The following is a 25,115-nucleotide window of genomic DNA, read 5'->3' on the forward strand; positions in this document are numbered from 1 at the left end:
TATTTTAGAGAGAGAGAGAGAGAGCATTGTTTGCAGGAGAGCTCAGTCAAATCACTTCAGAGGCATGTTCCTTATCAAGGAGAACCAAAGAAAGAGAGGACTGGGAACAATGTAGGCACAAATGGTACCAGGCGCTATTAACACTGATAAAGATTTTAATTTAAGATAAACATTTTCAAAGTTGTCCAGTGTCTCCAATATAGGGATTTGGTGAAAATACAGTTTTATTCATCACATGTCCTGCACAAATCAATGCAAATACAGCCAGTAAATCGCCCCAAACCTTCCTTCCTCTAGAGGCTCACAGTTTTTCAGACTTTTTTCTGAGTTGTATATATTATATTATATTAGAGGTACTGTGGCAGAAAAATCTAACCAACACCAAGGAACCGCGCTGATTTGTCAGGCCATTTTCATTTTCACTCTGCTGGTCATCTACTTAAACTTAATTTTCTGAGCCAGGCTTATTTTACTTTGATACAGAAAAAGTTTGTAAAATCAAGAAACTACTCAAGCCATCATTTTTTTATAGAGTAATTTGAAAATCCTTTTATCTAATTCTGATCCAATGTTTTTGCCCTGACCCTGTCAGCTACAGAAAGTCTTTCCAAGCGGAAATTTGAAATACATCTTTAGGGTCTGCTAACTACTGCAGAGACCCCTGGAATATTTGTACATGTCTATTGTAGTCATTTTTATAATGACTCCGTCGGTACAGTAGCACAGATAATAATAATAATAACACATTTTATTTTTGAGCACCTTTCAATACACCCAAGGTCGCCTTACGATGCATAAAAAGAACCAGACTCATACAGAAAAAAACAGCAAAACACCAGCATCACCAGCAGGTCATACCACCCAATTATCAAAACCCCTCTGACAGTGTGCATTGTAAAGGTCAAATGGTGATATTAAACTGAGGCCAAGACTGATTAAAGGGGAATATCTATCTGAGACGTAGCTGTCAAAATTAGAGCTGTCATGTCATAATCTCATTTTAATGGTAAATGGCTGCATTTATATAGTGTTTTACAATTTGCCTCTCTCTCTCTCTCTCTCTCTCTCTCTCTCTCTCTCTCTCTATATATATATATATATATATATATATATATATATATATATATATATATATATATATCATTACAAGTCTTTTTTATGTTTATCTGTTTTCTGGTGTAGTCCTCCTTTATGAAATGCAGCTCTCCGTATCACCAAAAGAAAATCACACCACCAATCCTAATCAAAGACCTTCAGAACAAAAACAACATTATAGCAGTCTTACTGCACGATGCAGAGTTGTGTTAATTTCTATTCTACTTGCTTCTCCACATTCACCTGTGCAACTTGACTCAGGGTCACAGAGGGAAAATGTGATCTGATTATTCCAGTTTCTTTGCCCCTTCAACCAGGTTAGAGCTTGTGACACACCTGAAAGAAATTAAAAAGAAATGGCTTCAGTTGAGTGTTATAGGGTCAGATAATCACATGTTACATCTAAATTCAATTTCTAGTACGTATCTGTAAGTGAAAGTTTTGGTAAACACTGATCCTGTGTACAGTGTTTTTACACCATGGAGGCGTAAACATTCAAACATATTTAACATTAGGACCGAATTTCAGCTAATGACAATAAAACTCTGTATCAGTTTCAACCAAAAAAAAAGTTTGATAAACCAAAACGAGTTGTAGGCCTGATTTAGTGGATACCTAAATTATAACAGAACTTTCTCTTTGGATCTAACTTTTAAAAACTCAGTCAGATCAGCAGCGTGGACTGACTATACACTGAGCACCAAACTGAGGGGAGCTTTCAGGGAACTCTGTAACAAAACAACTGATGATGATTATGACCGAAGGTTTAGTGAGATAATGAGCAGTGGCCCAGATGATGGTCACTGTATTGCATGAATGGGGAACTCACTGGTTCCATCTCCTGGACAAACAAACGCACAGGACATAACGGAGAGACCGAGGGGAAACAGAAAGAGAAACCGACGCAATGGCAGGTGCAGCCATAGCCCAAACAAAACCATATCATAGCACATAAAAAAAACAGTCCACCATTTTTTTATAATAACCTGATCCTGAGTCATAATTTGAATTTGAGTGTGACTGTGCAGTTCTGTGCTGTTGTCCCTCCCTGCCTGAGAGTAGCGCTGTTCACCCTTCTGTGTGTTTTTCCCAGTATGTTGAGTTGCAGGTGGTGGCTGCTGATTGGACTGGAGACTGATGGCGCCTACTTTAAAATGGCACCAGCCGCTACCGGTTTCACTCCTTTTCTTTCCTGGCTGCCAACCAGACCGTTCTGTGCTGTGCTGTGCTGTTTAGTGACCACCGATTTTGCTAGAGTTAATATACTGATCTGCACATAATGTAAATAACATCTAAAAGAGCAGTCCAGGTAACTGTAGGGGTGAGAAGCCGTTTATGATTAGGGAGGTCGGTAAGCTGCCTGTATTTTCTTTTGTTCTTTTGTTTAGTTAGGCAAGTTAGTGGTTAATAATATAGATTGTTTTGTTTGTTGTTAGGGCCGTGCTCTCCCTGATGCCTATTGTTACCTCGATTGATTAATAGGTCAGTTCTGTTTGGACTGCATCTGCTGTGACATTGGTCATCCTTGGGCGTGGGGAAAGAGGGGAGGGATTTTTTTTATGCTGCGCTCAGTTTCCCCCGGCGTAACGCCTAATAGAAATAATAACCTCATTTTCACTTCTGGGAACCAAGCTTTAATCAAACCAGGAGGGAAACACAAGGTAGCTTTCATATTAGCTTCGTCCAAGTTTTAATTCAATCAAAAACAAGCAAATAAACCAGACTGGTGGTTTAGAAAATTGTTTCACTCAATGAGAAAAACAATAGCCTGTAGTGACAGGTCTGTGACATGATTTGTTGGATGTTTGGAGAACTAATTTGTTCTTTCTCGCCACACTAAAAATATCACGTTATCTTGCTTTTAGTCTTTATTTGCATCAGTAGTTTCGTCCTTTCCAGAACATTTCTGTCATGCTGTCATACCCCAACCTCAAAAACTGTTATATCAGTTTACCATGTTGAGGACATATTAATGTTATTACCACCTTGCATATGTATTATAATTTCAGATTACTGCATTCATTTCAAGTCTGTAAGTCATTGTATTTAAACAAGAGATAAAGAAAGCAAAAACAGAAAAGATTACTCTCAGGTGTGAACGCCACTGCCGTGCTGTGTGATGCTGTAAATGTGCAAGACATTGATAATAACAGTGGTAAACAGTGTCCACTAGTGGCTGTATTTAAGTCCTACATCCACATCTGGAGGTTCAGTGTTTTCAACCCGGTTTCTAATCTGCATTAGAAATCACTGAATGTAATGTTCTCCACCTGTACTTCCTCATATGAAATCATGACATTTAGGTTTCACATGGCCACCTGGCGGGCAATAATGTCACACTAATTACAAAACTGGAGTCTAACATGGAGTAAATGGTCTTTTTGCTTAAACATCATAACAGTCATTGACCCCATCTTCATTTCTGAGCCGACTCCCAGAAGTTCAGCTCAGCAGACGGCATCCACTCTCACAGCTCCTGTAGCCTGATCACTCTCACCCCGAGGCTCCAGCAGCACCAGCGTACATATGGTATGGATTACTTTCCAAGCACCACTGTGGCTCCTCAAGGAGGTGCTTTTTACCATGTATACAATGACCCATCTGACACCCAAATCTATGAATATTGATAAAATCATCAGCAAGGGAACTTATGACTTTTGGACTCAAACCGAATTTGGAACAATTCTTGACTGATTTGGTGTAACAAACATGAGCATTAATGTATGTTTACTCTTTGCTTCCTCTAAAAAAGTGCATGTCCTATGACTACGAAAGGAAATCAAGGTTATAGACCAGTAACTTTGGTAACTTCCCATTCTAAATGTTAATTTGATGCAAGTCCACATCCTGAATTAAGTGAATCCAAAGTGAACTGAGCCCACCATGCTTAAAGTTGACTTTGAGGGATTAAAGGTGTTCAGTATCGCCTGCCCCTGAGCCATAACCCTGGCAGTTGCTTGGGGAAATTCACAAGCTGGATGTAATTGTACATCTACCTGGCATAAGTAAAACAAGACTAAGAGTCTAGTGGCTCTGTGAGGCTGTACTTAGGCACAGCAGCGCTTTGAGCTAAATGCTAATGTCAGCATGCTAACATGCTCACAATTGAGGTTTAACAGGTATATGTTTGCCATTTTAGCTTCACGCGTTAGCATGCTAACATTTGCTAATAAGCAAAAAGCTGAGGCTGACGAGAATGTCATTAGTCTTGCAGGTATTTCATCATAAACCAAAATATTGGAATAACTGAAATGTTGACCTGATCGTGGTTCTAGATGAAAAGTTAAGGGATCACCAAAGTCATTACAAGTCATCCTAAAGGGGACATGAATGTGTGTACCAAAGTTCATGGCAATGCATCCAATAGTCTATGAGACATTTCATTCAAAAACACAAACGTCAAACTCATGATGGTGCTGAAAAGTCGGATCACCAGAGTTATTAGGAAACATCGTCTGGGAACCATAATTGTTTATACAAAATGTTATGCCAATCCATCATGAAGATGTTGAGATATTTCTCTGTATAAGTGAAAAGTGAAAACTTTGATGCACAGGTGGCACTAGAGGAAAAGTCATGTAATCACCAAAGTCATTGGGATTCATCCTCTGGGGACCATGAATGTATGTTCCAAATTTCATGGCAATCCATCCAACAGTTGTTGAGATATTTCAGTCTGGACCAAAGTGGTGGACTGACTGACCGACATTGCCATCCCTAGAACCAGGCCTTGAGCTCAGCAAAAAACAAGCGCAGATTCTCTTCCCCTAGATTAAAACACATGTAAATGTAGAAAACAGGACTACAGGACACATTATGACCGATCTCCTCACTCTCCCGGTCAGTGTGGAGAGTCAGGATATTCTTTCTTCTGCTAATTACTACACCGGCAGCCATGTCCCAAATCAGACATCCATTCCAGCTGTCAACTCCTCCTTTCTATAAGCCATTCTGGGGCTGCGGTTTCATGTTGGCCGATAATGACGTATGAAATGACCCATGCAATTAGCTTGTTACATGTGAGTCAAACTGAGCCCCCAAAATGGCTGACAGATTCAATTGCAGATCAGCCCCCGATTAGCCCTCATGCCTTGCAAGAAAGGAAACGGACATCTGTTTGGTGTATTTGCTGCTTGCAAGGGTGTAATTGCAGGAGGATGATGTGTCTCCATACATCAGTGGAAAGGGAAGCCTCTTCTGAGTGATAAGTAGACTAACTTCTAAAAACACAAGCGGAAAACAACTGTTATTCTGTATGACTTTACAGCATATTTGGAGGCTCAAATGGTTTTTGCATGTTCAGTGTAGTCAAGTGATTACAATACAATGTGGCTCACATGTGTGCATGCACTGACACAAACATGATTCATCATGAAACACTACACTTAAAGAATGGACGTGCACATATACACATGCATACAGTATGTATTTCACATCCACCTTGTAAAGTCGGGGAATTAACTGCCCTAGAGGAAACAGCTTTATTCAGTTCTGCTGCAGAGCAAACAGCAACATTTCTCTTCTTCCTGGAAAGATTTTGCTGAAAAAAAAAAGTTTGTGTGCTTCAGAACAGTGGTACATTTTATCACTGCAGAAGAAAAGAGAAATTGAAGGATATGGCTGCTTCTTAAGAACAAATGTGACATCTTCTCTTCCACACAACTTTATTGGGTCTGCACATTTGCAGGTATTCAGTGTGTCTTAGCATTTGGTAACTTAAGTCCTTGGTGGACAAAATCAAAAACTTTATCCTGATGTCATAGAAGACCAAATCTGAGAAATTAAATTTGCTCGCTGAAACACTTTAAAACATAAATGATGGCAGTGGTGGTATAGTCTCCGCTTTGCTCATCTCCATATAACTGAACTGGACCTTGTTCTATCTGGACACTGATCAAATATGATCATGGTATACGTTATCATAGCTATTTACTATTTGTTCTGCTTACCCAGAACAAAAAGTCTTAAAACATTACAGCTGTGTGAGTGCAGTTACTGCATTACTGTGGTGCAGACTAAAGTGAAATAAACAACTTTTAACTACTGTTGGAAGGAGAGCACTTGACACGCAGGCACATAAACCCCTCAGATCACTTTCACTCATCTTTGCTCTGGTTTCAATCATTAAACACAGTTTCGCACACATCTCTACCTTGTTATGTTCACTAATAAAAATGACAGGAGAGACAGAGATTAATAACAACATATGAATAGATAAGAAGATGGAATTTACTTTACAATCTCATTGACGTTCTTTCACTGAAGTGTGGAGGAGGCAGTTGTTGAGGTGAGGCCACAATGTGACAATAGAATGATTTAATCTGCAGCTTAATTCAAAGTATAGTTCTGAGTTGCTTATTGACGCTCACTGTGGCAGGTTTACAGCCCGGGCTTCCAAGGGCAGTTTGCAGTTGTTTCATTTGTTTGATCACTCGCAAAACACATGTGGAGCAAGCTGATCCATACACAGTTTGTTGTGTGTCTCAGCAACATTATATCATAGTATGTATTATATCATACAGAAACACATTTTCACCAAATCTCAAAAATGCAATTATTACTCAAATCAGAAAATCTTTACATAATGCATGAGGCAATTCCACAGATTTCAACACAGTTTATCATGTCTTTAAAATGTTCTTTTGCACCTTTTGAGACAGTGGTTCTTGACATGTTGCCTAAAAGTTGTGTAAAAAGAAATCTAATAAAATGACACTTTGCTTTACACCTCAAATTATGCAACCAAAATAACGTTTTCTACTGGAAAAACTCCTCAAGTTAAACATCCAGTTCCTGTTATGGATATCAGCTCAGACTCCCTTGATGTTAACTGTCATCTGCGCATCAACTGCAAAACAGCGTGATTTCAAGCACACTGTGGTTTTAAGTGGCAACACAATCTATTCGGTCTGTTTTGACTGGCTGATTAGAAACACGTTTCCCATCCAATGTCAACCAAACACCAAAAGCAGGATGGGGAATCTGGAGTATTGTTAGTGGAAAGTGTGAAACTTCTCTCTCCCTCTCAGCCATCTGAGTACACAGACTGAGCCTCTTTCATAACATGACTCCTCCACCCTCATCAACTCTGGAACTGAAGTTCAGTCATGAATTTGGACTCCATCCCTGTGTGTAGACTGTATGGGTGGAGACAGGAAGAAGCAGAGGATGGACCATCAGACGTCACCACCGCTCCCCATCTCCGCTGTTAGACCTCTTCGTCTCCTCACGGCTCAGTCAGGATTGATGGTGAGTGGGGATGAACAGGAGTGAGCGTGACTGCATGATGCGCATTGAATGAAAACCCGAGTGAAGGACTGCAAACTGGGAGTCATTTTTGTCTTCCAAGCGTCGTTAGATCCGCCGGTTTGCAATCAACTTCAGAGGGAAGTCTTGGCTTTGTATTTTGCGCTCCTGCCTTTGGTTTCGTGCCTCCTTGGATGTTGCGCCACGCTGCATAGCGTTTGCCAGCTGGCATGTGAGTGATAGCGTGCGGTTTACAGTACGCAGGCAATAATACATTGATCTTCACCATTTTCAGTGGCAGGAACCCGAGCTGATGAGTGCGCCCCACCTTCTCTCCAACTATTAAACAATATGCTGTTTATCGCGTTTGCCAGATGATACCTGTTGATTTTGCATCACGCCATGTCCTTTTGTCGGACCGAAGTGGACAATGAAGTTATGGGATAGCCTGACCACTTGTTTGATACTGCTGAGTGCCGTGCACGGCAGCTCGCTGCTCCGGTCCAAGAGGAGGGTGCGCGCCGCCGAGAGTGCCTTGGAGCTCCCGCCGGTTCACATCCGCCTGTCTGTCACTTCCCCGGGCGTCAGCCGCACAGAGGCGGATACAGCAGGCTGGGAAGAGACGCTGTCTGGAGGAGACACATGTAAGAGCCTGTGGTTTTGTATGGAGTGCCCAAAGTGCCAAAAAAACCCATCCTAAGAAGTAATTTGCACTCAGCAGGCTTGCTGAGTCTTGAATTCTTTTTATTTCTTAAACAAATAATGGCATTGTTATGTGTCCAATAGAAAAAAAAAACTTCAAGATTTTGACCTAATTAATAAAATTGACAACATGTGGAAATGGCCAGTCTATTGGCATATTTTTACTTCAGAAAAAATACAATGTTTATCCTGAATTTGATACTAAACCTATTTAAATGGACATATTTTAGAGTGTATGATCCAGTTATTGAAACATTTGCAGCAATGTCTCATTCTGGCCTCTAACCTTCTTACCAAACCTCATTCAGACCACAGTGTACAACACCCACATAAAGCATTCTTATTAGTCTTGGACCAAATTAAATGATAGTATGGTATACCTGTCACATTTTCCCAAAGCCCAAGGTGATGTTTTCACATTGCTTGTTTTGTCCGACTAACAGTCTAAAACCTAATCATACTCAGTTTGATTAATAATTTTTTGCTATAAAAAAATGACTTAATTAATCGATTGTTTAAATTGCTGTCGATAAATTTTCTGCCGATCCACTAATCGATTAATTACTTTAGCTCTAGTGTAATGTGCCACAAGGCTACATTGTGGCTGCTGTATCTTTAATGCAAGTAGCTCACTCAAACATACAACTGTCTGGTGCATAAATAAGAATGGGATCCATTTGTAACTTGGATGAGTCAGTTCAAATGGAATTCCTCTGCAGAAAAAACCCAATGTGTACCATTTCCGCATTTGCATGTGTAGTTTCTGACACAACACCCCATCTGTCCAATAGCCATTGTGATGTGTTAAAGTGAAACAATATGTGCTGTCCAGTATGATACATCTTTCTAAGAGTGCCATTTCTCTTAATGTGTTTCAGACACCATGGAGGAGCCCCCCCCAAATGAGTTTGAAGATGTGGTGGACTTCATCAAAGTGACCATCAGTAGAATAGGCCGATCCTCCTCATCCACTGTGTCCTCATCTACCTCCTCCCCCTCCAAAGAAAACTTGAGCAGCAGGACTCGACAAAGAAGGGAGAGGAAGAAGGGGGCGAGCCAGCAGAGTGGTAAAGGAGGAACAGAAGGAGCTAGAAGGGTGGAGACAGGAAGGAAGTTTAGGGGAGGAAGAGGTAATGGACGAGGAAAGGGCTGTGTGCTCAAACAGATACACCTCAATGTGTCAGACCTCGGTCTGGGCTACCGCTCCAGCGAGGAAATGATATTCAGGTACTGCTCTGGACCCTGCAGGAAGTCCGAGACCAACTACGACAAAATCCTTTACAACCTCGCTCACAACAGGAGGCTTCCTCCCAAAGACACGCCCCCTCAGGCTTGCTGTCGGCCAATAGCGTTTGATGATGACCTCTCGTTTCTGGACGACAACCTCGTCTACCACACCGTGAGAAAGCACTCTGCCAGGAAATGTGGTTGTGTGTAGGGAGTGTGAGCTGGTGTCAGGCTTTGTGTAATTTTACATTCACTCCCACTTACAAGTATGATGTTGAGTGTTTTTTCTTCAGATTTTTCTCACCGTGAGGAAACCTTCTGCCGTTGTGTGTGGCTGTGTATGACTTGAGTCCATCAGTAAAGGAGTAAATAAAGAGAGGAGGTGGCACAGTTTTTACCCCAAAACAATGATTCCTAATGATCCTCTTCTTCTCTTCCTTGGCTCAATCACAATGTCCACGATTTCCTTTACACTTTACATCACTAATGTGTTCAGTGTGATTTTAAATGTTTCCATGGATACGCAACCTAAAGGACTGAAATCAATCAGACACAAGGGATAATTCAGTAGACTCATTCTGTCTACTGTATAGCACATATGTTACATGGAAAAAGTTATACACATAGGAAATGTATTTATGAAATCATGAATTTATTAACTTATTGATATTTATTTTGTTTTTATAAAAGGAATAAATGTTATTTATTTTTGGAATGTGATATCTCAGTGTGCCAAAGGTTTAAATCAAATCATTTTATGATTTATTTCCATATAAAAGCAGTAAAAGACTGGGCTTACAGTGCAAAATGATCTTTTACACATCAGTATGTTAAAGGTGCCTTGTGGAGTCATCTTGTAAACAAACAAAGTTACATTGCTGTGTTCTTTCCTCATAAATCATTTACAAAGCTGATTTTTAAATATATATAATGTTTTAAATCTCCAGAAATGTGTATCTCATCTCCCGCAAGCTCAATCATGTAGTAGTTACATTTTTAAAGTGAGATTTCCTCACTTTTAAATTGTCTTATTTAATTGTTAATAAAAGCATTCTACACAGTGAAGTGTGCGTGCACCATTCAAACAACATGGGGAACAACTCTTAAAAACATGGCTCCATAGTGCTGCTAGTGGCAAAAAAAATCCACAAGGCATCTTTAAACTTTCCTCAGTTTTTTAACGTTTACAATGTTTAATTTAAGTGTAATTTCACTGCAGTGTTTCCTGTTTTTTTATTAATGAGGTGAGAAAAGCTATATCAAAACCTTTCTTTCTCATGATTAGAAGAATAGTTGATTATTCACTGCTAATTTCATGTCCTCTCAGATGAATTGCTATGTCAGTGAAACAAGATTGTATTTTCCTCACTTTAAAAACGTAACTACAGCTTTATTTTTATATGGTATTCACTTTTGTCTCATATAATTGTTAATAAATGCAATTGACACAGTGTAGTGTATTCTGTATCTAATTACTAACACACAGAATTTAGTGTTTCAGTCCTTTGTGGATGAGTTTAGCAGATAAGCCATGCTATCATAAATTGTCTACGTACGTAATGTTTCCAACATTACCCCAAACAGTTATTACATAAACTTGACATTGATAAAAAAAACGAGTTTATCGGAAGACTGAACCTTGAAACTGAATGGTAGCAGAAATTAATCATTGTATTTATGTCACTTTTTGTGTAAAAGAGGGAGAGGGACATTGGGGATGGACTTCTCTGTTGAGTCCTTTGTAAAATATAAAAGGATGAATAGAATCTGATGTTATCAAATGACAGGAACAGGCATTAAACACAGTAGAGAATGGAGTATCCACACCTACAGTAGAGTACAGTACCTATAGTATAAGAATAAAAGGAAGGTGAGATGGACGGTGAGGGATGGGAGATAGATGGATGAAAGACGAGTGTTAAAAGATCTTACAACATAAAGAAAACTACATGGAAGAATTGAGCAAAAGAGTTAAGAGATAAAGTGGAGGGAGAGAGGGAGGACAATGAAAAGACAGTATGATTAAAAGGTGGCGAATATCTAGAGAAGACAATGATGTAGGAGTTGGAGAACATGAGAAGAGAAGATGTGTCTTGGTTAATTAATGTGTGTGGTCGATATCCGATCCATCCCCTGCTCTCTCACATTTCTGCCTGTCTCCTGAGCTATGAGTCAGTGCAGCCTGGTTCAGCAACTACAGGGCAAAACTGTGCAAGCCAAGTCTCTATTATTTTATTATGCAACTCATCATGTCTATACTAACCACACTGTGAGAGATTTTGCAACCAGAGCTGATACACCAGCCATGCTCAGAGTCGGTGATTAGTTTCACTGTTAGACGTGTTTAGCTCTAAAGTTCTGCTCTGCTGACATTACTAACTTGAAATCATGAAGATGTTTACGTCCCTGTGCTCGAAATTTTGATCTACTGGATGTTGAACATATCACCATGATAACATTATGATAGTAAAGATCTGCAGCCACGTGGAATTTTATTTTGAGTTTCCTTGCTTTTTGATCAACTTAGAAATGCAATACACATATTGAGTCAACACTTTCCACAGCCATTACTTCTATTTCTTCTACTCATTATTTTAGTTTCCAAGCCACAGATGATGCAGTTGTAATGAAGAACTAGTCAAAAACCTAAATGCATAAACATTTTTTAACGCGCACAGTGCGGCTTGGCCAAACGTAAACTGTAGTCTAATGGCTACTTTGGGACCAATTAAACATATTCCCGACTTAACCATGACAGAGCCAAACTGTTACTGGCCCCACTGTAGAAAATATACATACAAAGTTCATCTTTAGCTGTGGACAACAGAGAAAACCATTAGAGCCAACTGACAGTCAGAGGATAGTGTCATTGGTCAGATGAGTCTCCTGCTCTTTTGTTCATGGTGTGAGAGGAGCTTGTAATGAAGGATAATGTTCCAGTGTAATACAACACAAGTGTTAGTGGTTAAGGGGATGGTGTTCCAAACAGGTGCTAAATACTGGCAGAACTGTACGTGTTGACACATCAGTGTTACATTAAGAAATTCAAAGGGCTGGCTCTCCTAAATAACAAAATAATATATTACCTGTGGTGGTGTCTAGCCATGCAGATACATTTGGATAAAACCATTTTGTAATTTGTACAATCTGTAAAAATCTATTTTGTAATTTGGGTGAAATGACCCTTTAAAAACAAAGTTTCTTGGTGTGTTTAAAAACATGAATGTAAAAAATACTTCTGGAGTTTATAAAACAGAAAATATCATTAAACAAAGGCATAAAATGTGAATTAATGAAAGTAACAAGCAACAAGATGAAAGCTTCATATTGATATTTATTAGATGAAATGTTTACATGTTTTCCATATGGATATTTTTATTGAGTAACTGCTAGAGCAGCTGAGCAGTCAAAGGCCTTTTGTAGTAGTTATTGAGGGTAAAGAGGGCACGTGAAGTTCATTTCTCCCATGATTTCCAAATCTATCTGGTGGCAGTGCTGTTAAAAGTCAATTTCAAAGCTTCCTTTGCGTCTCAGCCCCTGGGTTCATGATGGTTTCAAGATTTACATTACAAGAAGTTCTCCATGGCAGCTCAAATTCTCATCATTCATTTCAAATCAGTGACCAGCTTGTTTACAAGAGAAAGCAATTGTGGGCAGAGCCTTGTCTGCCACTATTGTGCCAGCTGGCGTGAGAAAAGAAACAAATGATAACCGAAATGTAATCACGGTTATATCAGACATGTCGTGGGTCTTCATGAGAGATCTGTCAAACCACAAGAAGCTCTTTGTGCCACTGCTCTGGAATCTGTCAGTGTGACTCAGGCTATATGACGAGTCAATTGTAAAGACAACCACAGAAGGAGAAAAGGAGAGGCATCACAGTACAACTAATTCAAGACGTATGACGACAACACAATAGTGATGCTCTCTCATCCTGTTTTTAAGATCAAAAGAAGCTCCAAGATCTGTTATCTTGTTATATTCACAGTCTTTTAATCAGAAATCCTCAACATTAAAAGCCTTAAGGTCATAAATGAAAACACAAAAGGAGGAGAGAGGTTTGGGATTTTGGCGCCCATGTTCTGCTATATTAAAATACACAGTAAAAAGTCGAAAAAAAAAACCCACTAGTATTTTTGTGATTCATACAAGAAACAGGCCTGTGACCCATTCAGTGCTCTGAGCTGTAGTTTAAGAAACACTGCTGTGCTGTCATTGGACTGGCTGCAACACAAAGCAGAGGCTGAGGGGATTAACAAGGAGCTGTAACCGCACTGCACTGATCATTGTCAGCTGGCCTATCGCCAAACCTAAAGTCTGGACCACCAGTCGCAGGCTCCCCACTCATCACTATTACCACACACACATAGACACGTGTTATCAGTCATCAAAATAGCGAACTGCAGATGGAATATACACTGATTCGCCCAATGGCCAGCGAGACAGAAAGAGAGAACAATCGACACCATCGCACAACACTGCAACATCAGTGGTCTATGTGCCAAATCCCTCTGTTTTTAAAATGTCAGCTTCTCTGGAAAATGTTTAGAATTTTGCAGGGGTTTAAATTTTTGGTGGGCTTGCAGGAGACAGTGATAGTGGTGAAATATAACCAAAGGAGATCAAAAGAAAAGGAGCATCTTGATATATTTCTGCACATTATCAGTATGACACAAACACCTGATATTTTTGATATACATGACATAAGTGATTTGAACTTCAGTTAACTTGGGTTAGCCCGACCCAGCTCAGACACAAAAAGGCCTTTGTTGGATGCAGTACTTTGACACAACTTTTAGTGCTGAAGAAGGAAACGGCAAGAGGCGCGAATGACCTGCGTGTTGGTGTGTGAGAGGTGTTAGCTCAGGTGGTTAAATATTCAGGTGCAACCTGAGAATGTGCATTACAACGTTCTGTCTCAGCCTCACACCTGTGGTACATCGTATGTGTATGTGTGTGTGTGTGTGTGTGTGCGTGTGTGTGTATTCATACAAGCAAGTGTAAACCTCTATGATTGAGTGTTGCGACAGATTTTACATTAGCTTAAAGTTATTTGCATAAATTTGTCATTTTAACCTCTTTTAAAAGCCAGAAGTTGCATGTGAAAATGCTATGTGTATTTCTAGCACCCTTCAGCCTAACAGTAATGTAAAAATAGAAGCAGTTTCAAATCCTTTACAACTTTTAACCTTTGCTGTTCTGCTTTGACGGAACCCTTTTCTGAATGAATGCCCTTGCTCCGAGCAGGCAAAGCCAAAGATTTGTAGACAGAGTGAAAGACAGGCTGTTTGACGTGACATGATTTTCCGTCCGCTTCTGTCTGTGTTGTTAGAGTGTAATGATAAGAAACAGCTCATGGACAGACTGGACAGTAGCCCTGCTGGAGTGGAAGCTGTCCGTTCCAATGTGACACACTACATCAAGCAAAGAGGGAACTGCTGAGATGATGTGACGGCTTTCTTAAAAGGGGTGTGATCCTGAATGACAGAACCAAAGACACACAAGTACACAGACTTTATATTTGACCAGCTAGGATTTACGTCAGTGAAATAAGTATTCAAAACCGCTTTTTTTTTTCAACACAGAGACTTAAATATTATACTTGCTTTTGATTTTAGACTGAAAGATTGCATGTACAGCTCAGAGACATTTCTTCTCGTCAAATTTATTAGCTAGCAGTGTTTTGTCTGAGAATTTGTACTACTTATTTCTCAACTAACTGTTAACCTGGCTGTCAAGAGCTTCAGGTTGTTATCTATTTAGATTCATATTTTCAGAAAAACTTTATTGTCCTTCACAGTGTGATGGAAATTTGTTGTTGGCAGGTGGCAGCCAGCAGATTGGCTACTAATCGAAGGGAGTGATCGTGTCCTTGAGCAATATAAAGCAAACTGTTATAGTTAGCCGCTAAGCTAAACCAAACTGCTAGCTATCCTGAAGATATTTTAGCTGCTAACTGAACTTTTAGCTAACCTGAGCACAAACTGTTTTCACTGCTAAACTGAACTGTTAGCTAACCTTGAACCAAACTGTCATCACTGCTAGAGAGTTTCAGGACGCTTACTCTTTCTACTCAGCACAGTGCTGTTAACCAGAAAACACACAGCCTACATCATATTTTTATACCATCTATGGGCTACACACAGCAACCAGAGTAACATCGTATTAACATTGTTAATAGCCTCCACGCTGCTTTCTACTGTTGTTTACTAACCCTGTTTTCCGGCGCGTTTGTGGCATCAAACATGACACATCAGAAAATCCCATGTTTAAAAAATCTGCATATACCTAATTTTGGTGTAAAAAGGGTTTTAGGACATGTGACATGATCAAAAGCGTTTTTGTCAACTGCTCTGTCCAAGGTCAAGGATGAACACTCAATCCCAATAGCGGCGTTTTAGATGTGTTTTTAGGAAAACACTCCCTAAATCCCCAAAAAAGGCAGTTACGATAAACAACATCAAACACAAAATAATTAAAATTTCAGGGCTTTAATCATTTTATTTGCTTCATCCATAAGGGACCCTGTGTCACTTAACATAAAAAACAAGAATTTGGGAGTTACATGACAACATACTACAGCTGTTCCCTCAGGGTTTATAAAGGTTATAAATATTAACAAATGTACATAGCATACATTGCCAATACATCAGTGTACATTCCTTTCATCGTTTACACACATGGCTCTGCTACGCTGAGGTACAGAGTGGAACTGCTCTAATCTCCTTTGTAAACACAGTAGTGGTGTGTGTGTGTGTGTGTGTGTGTGTGCGCGTGCGTGTGTGTACACATGTATGTGTGTCTAAGACCCCAGGAGGCAAACCAGACCACTGACTCACCATTCATTCTCCCCTCTTGAGGAAACAGCCGACCTCCCTTTATCCCTTTCTCGCTCCTCACTATCCCTCCATCCTCTTTGTATCTTTCACTACCGCCGACATCTCTACATACCCTACCACCTCTTCCTCATGTCCCCCTGAGTTTTGATGTCCCTTAGCTTCATCCATTAATGTCTCCAGCTCTCCATCCTTCTGTTTTCTTGTTCTCTTTTACCCCTGTGGTATGCAAAGGATCTGTAGCGAGGGCTTCTGACTTCTTCACCCTCTGTAACTGCAGTTATGCCTCGTAAATAAGACACATCAAAAGTTATTGAAATGTCTTAAATTGGTGCTATGGGAAAAACAGTCAAGCTCTTGGCCCAGCCTGAAAAGAAAAGAAAATTATTAATTTAGTCAAGAATTAAGAAAATCATTTGGGCTTTGGTAGACCGGTCTACCTTGAATGAGTGCTGGCTCACTGGTTAGACTGGTCAAGCTGGGTTCAATCCTTGGAAGAGCATCCACCGTGCTGAACTGTCCTTTATCAATGTACTACGCTAGGACTTGTAGAGATCAATAAAGAATCCCATTTATATTTCACTAAATTTTGGGACACTCTATACTGGTTCCTCTCAATACATGAGAGTTAAAAACAAACTTTACCACAAAGTACACCTGACTTTGATAATCCATTTTCAGGTATCACTTCTTTTTCATTTAGACATTTCTCATCACTTTAACCATCTCTGTTTCGTTAGCATGAGCATTTCGACATAAGATACATGTATACTCTAACATGTCAGTTACATGTCAGTTAAATATCAGTTAAGGCTAACTGTTAGCTCGCAGATTAGTTAACATTCTAACTATTGTCATTTGAAAATCAAGCTATGATGTTAACATAATGTAAGTAATCTAGGTGGTTCCCCAAGTAACATGTGTTGCAATGTAGAAACAATTAAGTATGCCTTTCATTTCTGGAAAGTAGCTAGACTAACATTAATGCTAGCTAACATTAGTTATATCGATATGCCAGGGTTTACTCAAAGTTATTAAAAGGAGGTGGTTAATCCTAAAAAATATAAATAATACAATTATGAAACTTGTGAAAGTATAGACTATAAATGTGAGGTTTTTATTATTATATAATTTTTTTTTGTTTGATCTAACCTTGTGTTTAAAGAACCCCAAATGTTCTTTATAATGAACCCTGTAAAATGGTTCCATAACTAGGGGTGATATAAAAGATAAAACCTAAAAAGGTTCAATATAGGACCACTTGTTTTGCGACTGTATTGCTGTGCTGTTTTCTGCTGTGTATTTTTTGGACATCTAGATTTTGATTTATGTTTTGTTTCATGAGGTGAGATTTACTTGTAAATCACTGTATTGTTTGTTTCCTCATCAGCACAAAATTGTAATTGTGGCTTTGTTTCTGTTTGTTTCCTGCGTTTAATTAATTATTGCAATTTATCAGTAAACATTTTATGAACTTCTCTCTTTGCTCGTCATCTGAAAAAGAGATGCATGTGTGTTTGCCTCAAAATAGGCCTATCATAAATCTGATGAACATAACTCTGTTATTAAAGGAAGAAGTAATACCAGAGTTGGCTTTAGTGTCTGACTGACAATTTAACATACACACAGACAAACACACAAATAGAGACACAGATGTACTGTATTCTTATCATCTAACACAAACCACATCCATACTCTAAAGTCGAGCCAAATGGAAAGAACAACACTGCAGCGTGCCAAAAACGGACATACCATCGAACCATGTGTGTATACATAAATCTACTGCTCATCAGGATGCTAAAATAATATGGGCTTCCCAACCCTGTAAGCAAGCTTTCCTCTGTGATGCAGCATTGCAAGTGTTTCCTCATATTTGGCCTTTAAGGAAAATTCAGAGCATGAACACGAAAAGATATAGGGATTGTTTTAAGTTAGAAAAACAGATTTACACCCAAATATTTGAGCAAAGTATTATTATTTATGACCATGTTTGTGTTATTTTTGCTGTACTCGATAGTATGCAGAGGAAAGAAAGGAGAGATGTTGCAGAGGAGGAGGGCTTCAGAGTGGCATGCGCACAAAGAGCATGAGCCTCATTCAGACTCACAACATTGTGATTACAAATCCAGATCAGCCCACTGATGCACAAGGGCGCTAGAAACTGAAAAGGAAATGGAAGAAATAGATACTCATGTAAAGCAACAAGCTAACAAGTTAACACCTTTGTAGGCAATTGGAATGTGAATGTGATGGAAAAAATGCCACCAAATATTGCAGTTATTAGCTACTGATCAAATGCAAACATTAGTGTGTCCCAAAAATACCTACACAAGTATTTACAAGCTTCTTATCCTTAACAGACATCTGTTTCCCCCCTGAGGTGAATGGACCCTGAAATGGATCCTACTAAGCCAGAAAATGACTCACAGAGCAAAAGCAGGGCGCAAACAGTTCAAACCTCTGACTCACAGCCCCTTTATAACCCCTCTGTAACCTTTCATAGTCTAGAATGACCTTCTTATGACCCCTCATAGTGCCTTAATAACCCCCATCCAGGCCTGAGTGAGCAGAGACAGAGCTGATGGAAATTTGATATCTCATGCTCAGTTGCCCTGTAAATCACTCACACACATCATCTAGCTCTGACAACAATCCACATGCAAGTATAATCTAGGCGCTTAACACAGACACATCATGTACATATGAACACACACACACACACACACACACACACACACACACACACACACACACACACACACACACACACACAGACACACACACAGTGACTGATGTCAAACTGTTGTAGGTTTGAAGGCTACTTTTTGGATAAAAAGTGGAAAGAAGAAGGCGGATAAAAACATAGCATGTTTATTTGCCCTTTGATTCATTTAAGTTATGCCATATGGTGGAAAGTGCCCTAAAACACTGCGAAGTGGACACATTTTTAACAGATTACCACAACAGGAAATAAAACATTGACCTCTGTGATGTTTCTGCCTTGCTCTAACCTTTGAGGTACACAGAACAACAGTAACAGTTTTAAAAAAAATACAACTCCTCTCCACTCTGGATGGAAAAACTAAATCCCTCCCACAGACTCCTTTCTGTACAGGCCAAACAGAGCTAATAGCTTTAATTCATGCAGCCTTTTTTCATCCAATTTTCCTGCACTCTCCAAAAGACATTTAGATTAGATTAGAACCTGATAGCACTAAATTTTTAAGATGTGAAAAACTTCAGCAGTTACAAAAAAAGTCTCAAATCTGCAAACCAGAGAACCATAAATACGTATAACGCATTTTAAAGCAATAGTTATATATTTTACATAACATTTTTGGAAATGCACCAATTCACTTTCTTACTGAGAGTTAGATTAGAAGATAGATACCACTTTACTGTCTGTACGGTAAATATGAAGTTACAGCCAGCAGTTGGTTAGCTTAGCTTAGCATAAAGACTGGAAATAAGGGGAAAAAGCTAGCCTTCCTCCATCCAAAGGTAACAAAATCCACCAACCAGCTCCTCCAAAGCTCACTAATTAACACATTCTATAAACAGTATATTGTTTAATCAACAATTTAATCTTGTCGTCGCCATGAGGTTGCCAGGCAACCAGCAGAGAGTCTTGTTGTACTTGTGTGTGAAAAATAACCCTGACGATGTCTCATGAAAACATGTTACTGAGTTGCATTATGGGAAGTGTAGGGAGTCAGGATGTCTCAGCCTCATCAGCTTTTATTTAGACTATTCTCTTTTTAATCTGTCTCTCACATGTCCACCAACTTTATAGAAGTGTAATACAAAATTGCTGAACTACCCCTTTAAAAACAACTGTAGCCTGTTTTGTGTTTTGAATTCTTCCAAATGGCAGTTTTTTTAGTATAAGTAGAGCCTTTCCACTCTCCTCTGTTTAAGAGTTGCTACATTAACAATGAATAGGAAAGTCGAACATTGTTGTTTTTTACATATATAAACCATATGTGTTTTATCATTTTATTATGTTTTATGTATCTGATGTTCAAGCCTGTGTGCATTATTTGTTTCACCTGGCTGCAACATATATTTTCATTTGAGGACAATAAACCACAAAACGTGTTCTAATTCCCAGAAAACCATCATGTGTAAAGTCTAGCTAGGTTTCCAGCTGTTTTTTCTTCATTTCTTGTGGAGCTCTACGTGACTGTGGCATCACTGTGGGACACACTTTCTGTGCTGTTTTCTGGCTGTGGGTTTCTGGCTGCAGTGGCTCTTCCATACTGTGGATAAATTGTCCAGACACAAAAGAATAACATTTGAGAAACCGTTTTGTTTCATGCCGTAGGTGAATTATGAGTGAGCTGAAATGGAAAAACCTGCTGTGTGTAAGCCAGTCACTCACTGAATCTATTATTCAACAAAAGATACCCTGATTGCAGCACTTCACACTGAGGCTGAACACACAGGAAACTATCAACATGCGCTGAAGTCACACAGGAAGCTGCCATAATATCACTACAGCACACTGTCATCAAAGGAACCATAACAAGAAGGAACCACTGGTCTCACACATGCATCAGGAGCAGTGAGAGAGCCCGTGGAAAAAGCTGTCACACACAGGAGCAGACACTTTACGCTGCCTACTCTGTCCAGCTTCATTCGGGAGCTTTTTTCTGACACTGTTTTGTCAGTGTTGTTGTAGAGCAAGCTGAGGACTGTTTGAATAGTACATTTTTTAAAGGGGTCCAGCGATTTAGTATTACACTCCCATAAAATTGGGGGTCTCACAAGAGACAGTTTGAAGAAAAAAATGATCAAAATCGAAGCAGCAGCGACTGAGATGTCCTGACTTTTAGTCGTTAGTGTGGGTCAAGCTCCAAAAACATTGGATCCTACAATTGCCATAATGTAACTCGACTGATCGATCTTTATATTAGACCCTCCCTGCCCTTGCCTTGATACACAATCAAAGATTTTTTTAAATGACTAGACTTGACATCAGAGTTGAGAAAACACATGTGATGGAAAGGCCTGTCCATCCAGCCAGCTGCAGGTCACTGCACAATACATTCAGATGATCAGTATGAAAAAGATAAATGTTTCCTTATATGCAGACATTCTGCTGGAACAAGAGTTGAGCTAACATGATCTTGACAATGTAAACTTGCACATCTGATGTATCTCACATTACGTATTTGCATATTTTGCATACAACGCTGTCTGATCTACACTATTTCAAATTTTAATTTCAAATCCATGTAGACAAGCAGATGTTGTCCATTCTCCAGGCACACAAAGAATAACCTTAACCAAGACCGCTGTTAATCCAGCTCCAAATTCTCTTCAACATCAACAACACATTATATATCAGCTCAAAACAAGCAATTTGCAAAGAGCAAATGTTGCACATAGTACACGATATATTTGACAGCCACAACAGGATGCATTATTACTTCTGTAATTGTTGTGTTATTGTTATTAATGACTGTGCTGAAGTCGATATATCAACAATTGTCTCTCCTGTGCAACAAGATAGACAGTAAAGTTTTTTCAAATCTGAATCTTATTACCACAGTTGCATCATTTCTGTGCGTGTTTGCAGCACAGCAATAGCAATAGCAGAAGTTGATTTGTCTTCTAAATCTGGAGACAATTAGTTGCTGGAACAGAAATCAAAATGCCAGAGCTAGTCATAATGTAGGTCTAAGGAAGACAGATTTCAGCTACACAATGGTGTTTTTACAGGGAGCTGCGAGAAAGAAAATAGTAGAGAGCGTGGAATTATAAGAGAGAGCTCTCTCTTTATCTTCCCCTTTCTCTCTGCCCCCATTTCCCACATCTGTAGAACAGATTATTCTAGTGGCGGATGGGTGAGATTAACCCCTAATAAGACTCTGCATTAACACCTCGCTGCTCTACTGTGTCTGCCTGTCTCTGGTATGACAGATTAGCTGCTGAAAGCCTTGCAGTACACAGTAAAGCAACAACACACACCTTCCCCAGGTCACGGAGCAGGGGAGAAGATAACCTTTGAATTTTAGCTCGGTTTTAAATCCTGGGCTTTCTTCATGGCACCCGAGTCTCTGTCTCATGTGCACGCCACACATCCACACCATCATGTACCCTCCTCCTTACATCTCCCTTCTACAAGAGGCCCCGTGAGAGTTACACACACACACAATCCCTGCAAGAGTTAGGCTTTTGCCCTCAGCCGGGTCACATTGACTTTCCCTGTGTGAGAGCAGGAACATACAGTGTATAAAGAATTCATGGTGTATGTCTTTGAATGCAATGATCCATGATAAAATAGGTCCACACGGGCTGAGGGCCACGGGCAACCCAGGAGAACACACACACACACACACACACACACACACACACACGAAATAACCACATAACATGTAAAGAAGCATGGAAACAGGCAAAAACACAAACACAGGTTTATGCAGAAAAAAGCAAATTCCTGCACGAGGAGTCACACACATTTAGGCCACCATGTACATGCCTCTGGGGGTACAAGGATGCACAAATCATGACATTCATCTTCTCCCACATGCAAAGACACACACACACACACACACAGAGTCTGAAGTCTTGTAAAATGGCTTTTATGGATGCCCCCTGTCCAAATGGGATCTGATAAACACACCAAGGTCTATCCTGTTTAGTTGAATTAAATCTCTGTAGCTGTTAACATCATGGCCTTTCTCCTTTCCTTTAACTTCCTGCATAGCCCCTCCTTTCCTCTCCCCCACCCCCCATCCAACACACACACACACACACAGGGGTTGCCTCTGCTAGTGGTGGAAGTTATCCATCACATTTTTCATTCCCTCTCTCCATGGAGCCCCTCACAATCACCTCATCTCTCCTCATCACATCTGCCAAAACATTTCTCTCACGCTTGCAGCACTGACAGTTTTCAAACGTTCCCCTTTGTAGAAAACTTTAGAAAACTCGAATTTACTGTATTGACACGATGTTGACTTTTATGGTCGGGCCATCGCCTCAAATCACAGGATGACACTTCTGCCTTGTTTGCGATGCTTTCAAACAGAAAATACTCCATTGGTAGATATAAGTCTATGATGTCGGGTTATTATTAGTTGTGTTATTTTGTATTGCAGGATTGCAACTAATGAATGATTATTTAGTCTATGAAATGTAAAAGAAAATTGTGAAAACAATGTCTGTTACAATTTCTCAGCACCTAAGGTGATATCTTCAAATGTCTTGTTTGTCTGACTTACAGCCCCAAACCCAAAGATATTCAGTTTACAACGATATAAAACAGAGAAAAGCAGAATATTCTCACATTTGAAAGACTGGGACAAGTCAATTTTTTGCATTTTTGCTTGAAAAATTACAAACAATTGATCAATTATAATAATAGTTAACGATTATGTCAAATGACTAATCAATTAATCAATTGTTTCAGGCCTAAAGTGTTGTAAATTATCAGTCTGTTGTATAAACTAGCCATTATTCTACTTCATTTGTTTCTAATTTTCTACTACATGGTGGACAGGTGGAGGGAGCAACAAAACCTACTGGCTTAGTGAATCTCTTTAGTACATATGTCACTTTGACATATTGCTGCAACACAATTATCTCTCCGTGTTGATGCATCAAGTCATGTACACTTTGACATTTTCTAATAGGAACTAGAAAAATACACAACAAAAAATAAAATGAACCTAGAAACAATAGGTACATTGTTGAAAGTTACTGTACAATTTTAACAGTATTAGGATTTAAGGCGAATTTTCCCTTTAAGGTGGAACAACATGAGTGAAGTGGAAAATGATGCACTTCTGTGAAGTCATAAATCAACACCACCGTGTCCAACAAGAGCAGCTGAAAACAGACATCTTTATTTGAAAAAGATCCATTGGGTGTGTGAATCCAAAAGTTTCATAAGAGAGTCTGACAAACACTGGATCAGTGCTGATATTATAGGATACAAAAGCCTCTCAATCAATTTTTTTTAAATCTAAAGTGAACCAAAATTGTGGTTTTGAATTGTATACAGATTGCCACAGGATATCTGGATTGAATCTCTGGAATGGATATGGATGTGAAAAAAAAACCCAACTAATACTGAAGGCCAAGCATGTAGAGTTCATTGGAAACAGGTACAATGAGTGATGTTGACCATGACACGGAGAATGCATTGTGGAGAGATGTGCTCTACTTCCTGTTTGTGTCCTCACTGCCAACTTTGCCTCGGCCAAATGATTGGCAATAAATGCTTCTGCCAGAAGCGCAGAAAACATTCACTCCTAGAATAAACTCTTCATTTACTAATGAGCCAGTCAGTTTTATGGGGTTTTGGCTGATATGTGGAATTTAAGTGCTCTAATGTGCTCGGTAAAAATTGGATAAATAAGACTGACACAAATGGAAACTATGCCTGCTATTTCTTTGTTAACCAATATCTAACTGATGTCAAATTCATAAATTCACAGCTTACTGGGTTTGTAGACTACAAATACTCCTAAAGAAGCACAGTAAAGACATCTGAAACACATTTATTCTCATATATTGTCAAGACTGGATCAACAATGTGTTTCTGACTAAACTTAAAATAGTTAAATTAAATGGCTCAAACTTGCCAATTTGTAGTCTTGTAAGTATAAAGTTAGATAACAGTCCATCCTACACTAAGACACAAGGGATGTCACTGCTTCATTTGTCTAAACAAACAAAAACCTAAATGAATATATAAATAAAAACATAACAGAGGCCACATTTATGTTTTTTCCAATCAGCCAACAAGCAACCTGAACAGAGTTCCAGCAGTCAGAGGTGTGTGCTGCCCCCTAGTGGCTTCAATACAACACAACTATCTAATGAGGTTCAGTATGGCTGGTGAGGACTGACGATGTATCTTGCAGAGCAGCCACAAACACAAATGAAGAAGTGGTTTACAAACAATATATTGACTACTGGTATGTATTACAATAATTGAATAAATGTATTTTTTCTCTGGCGTCTTGTTGGTACATATTAAACAATTTTAAATAGAAA

At 39.3% G+C, this 25,115-nt stretch overlaps 1 protein-coding gene across 2 annotated transcripts; it reads left to right on the forward strand.

Annotated features, from left to right (window-relative positions):
* The first annotated feature begins 5,642 nt into the window (after positions 1 to 5,642).
* On the forward strand, positions 5,643 to 10,721 carry gdnfb (glial cell derived neurotrophic factor b). 2 transcript variants are annotated; one of them, XM_044197402.1, is made up of 2 exons: positions 5,643 to 7,344; positions 8,922 to 10,721. In XM_044197402.1, the coding sequence occupies exon 2, from the start codon at positions 8,927 to 8,929 to the stop codon at positions 9,479 to 9,481; it is 555 nt and encodes a 184-aa protein (XP_044053337.1). In that variant the 5' UTR covers positions 5,643 to 7,344; positions 8,922 to 8,926; the 3' UTR covers positions 9,482 to 10,721. The 2 variants fall into 2 exon arrangements, with proteins under 2 accessions (XP_044053337.1, XP_044053335.1); XM_044197400.1 differs by having other exon boundaries at positions 5,649 to 7,985.
* Positions 10,722 to 25,115: the final 14,394 nt, after the last annotated feature.

The sequence above is a fragment of the Siniperca chuatsi genome, linkage group LG5 (assembly GCF_020085105.1).
Source record: "Siniperca chuatsi isolate FFG_IHB_CAS linkage group LG5, ASM2008510v1, whole genome shotgun sequence".
Classification (NCBI taxonomy): Eukaryota; Metazoa; Chordata; class Actinopteri; order Centrarchiformes; family Sinipercidae; genus Siniperca; species Siniperca chuatsi.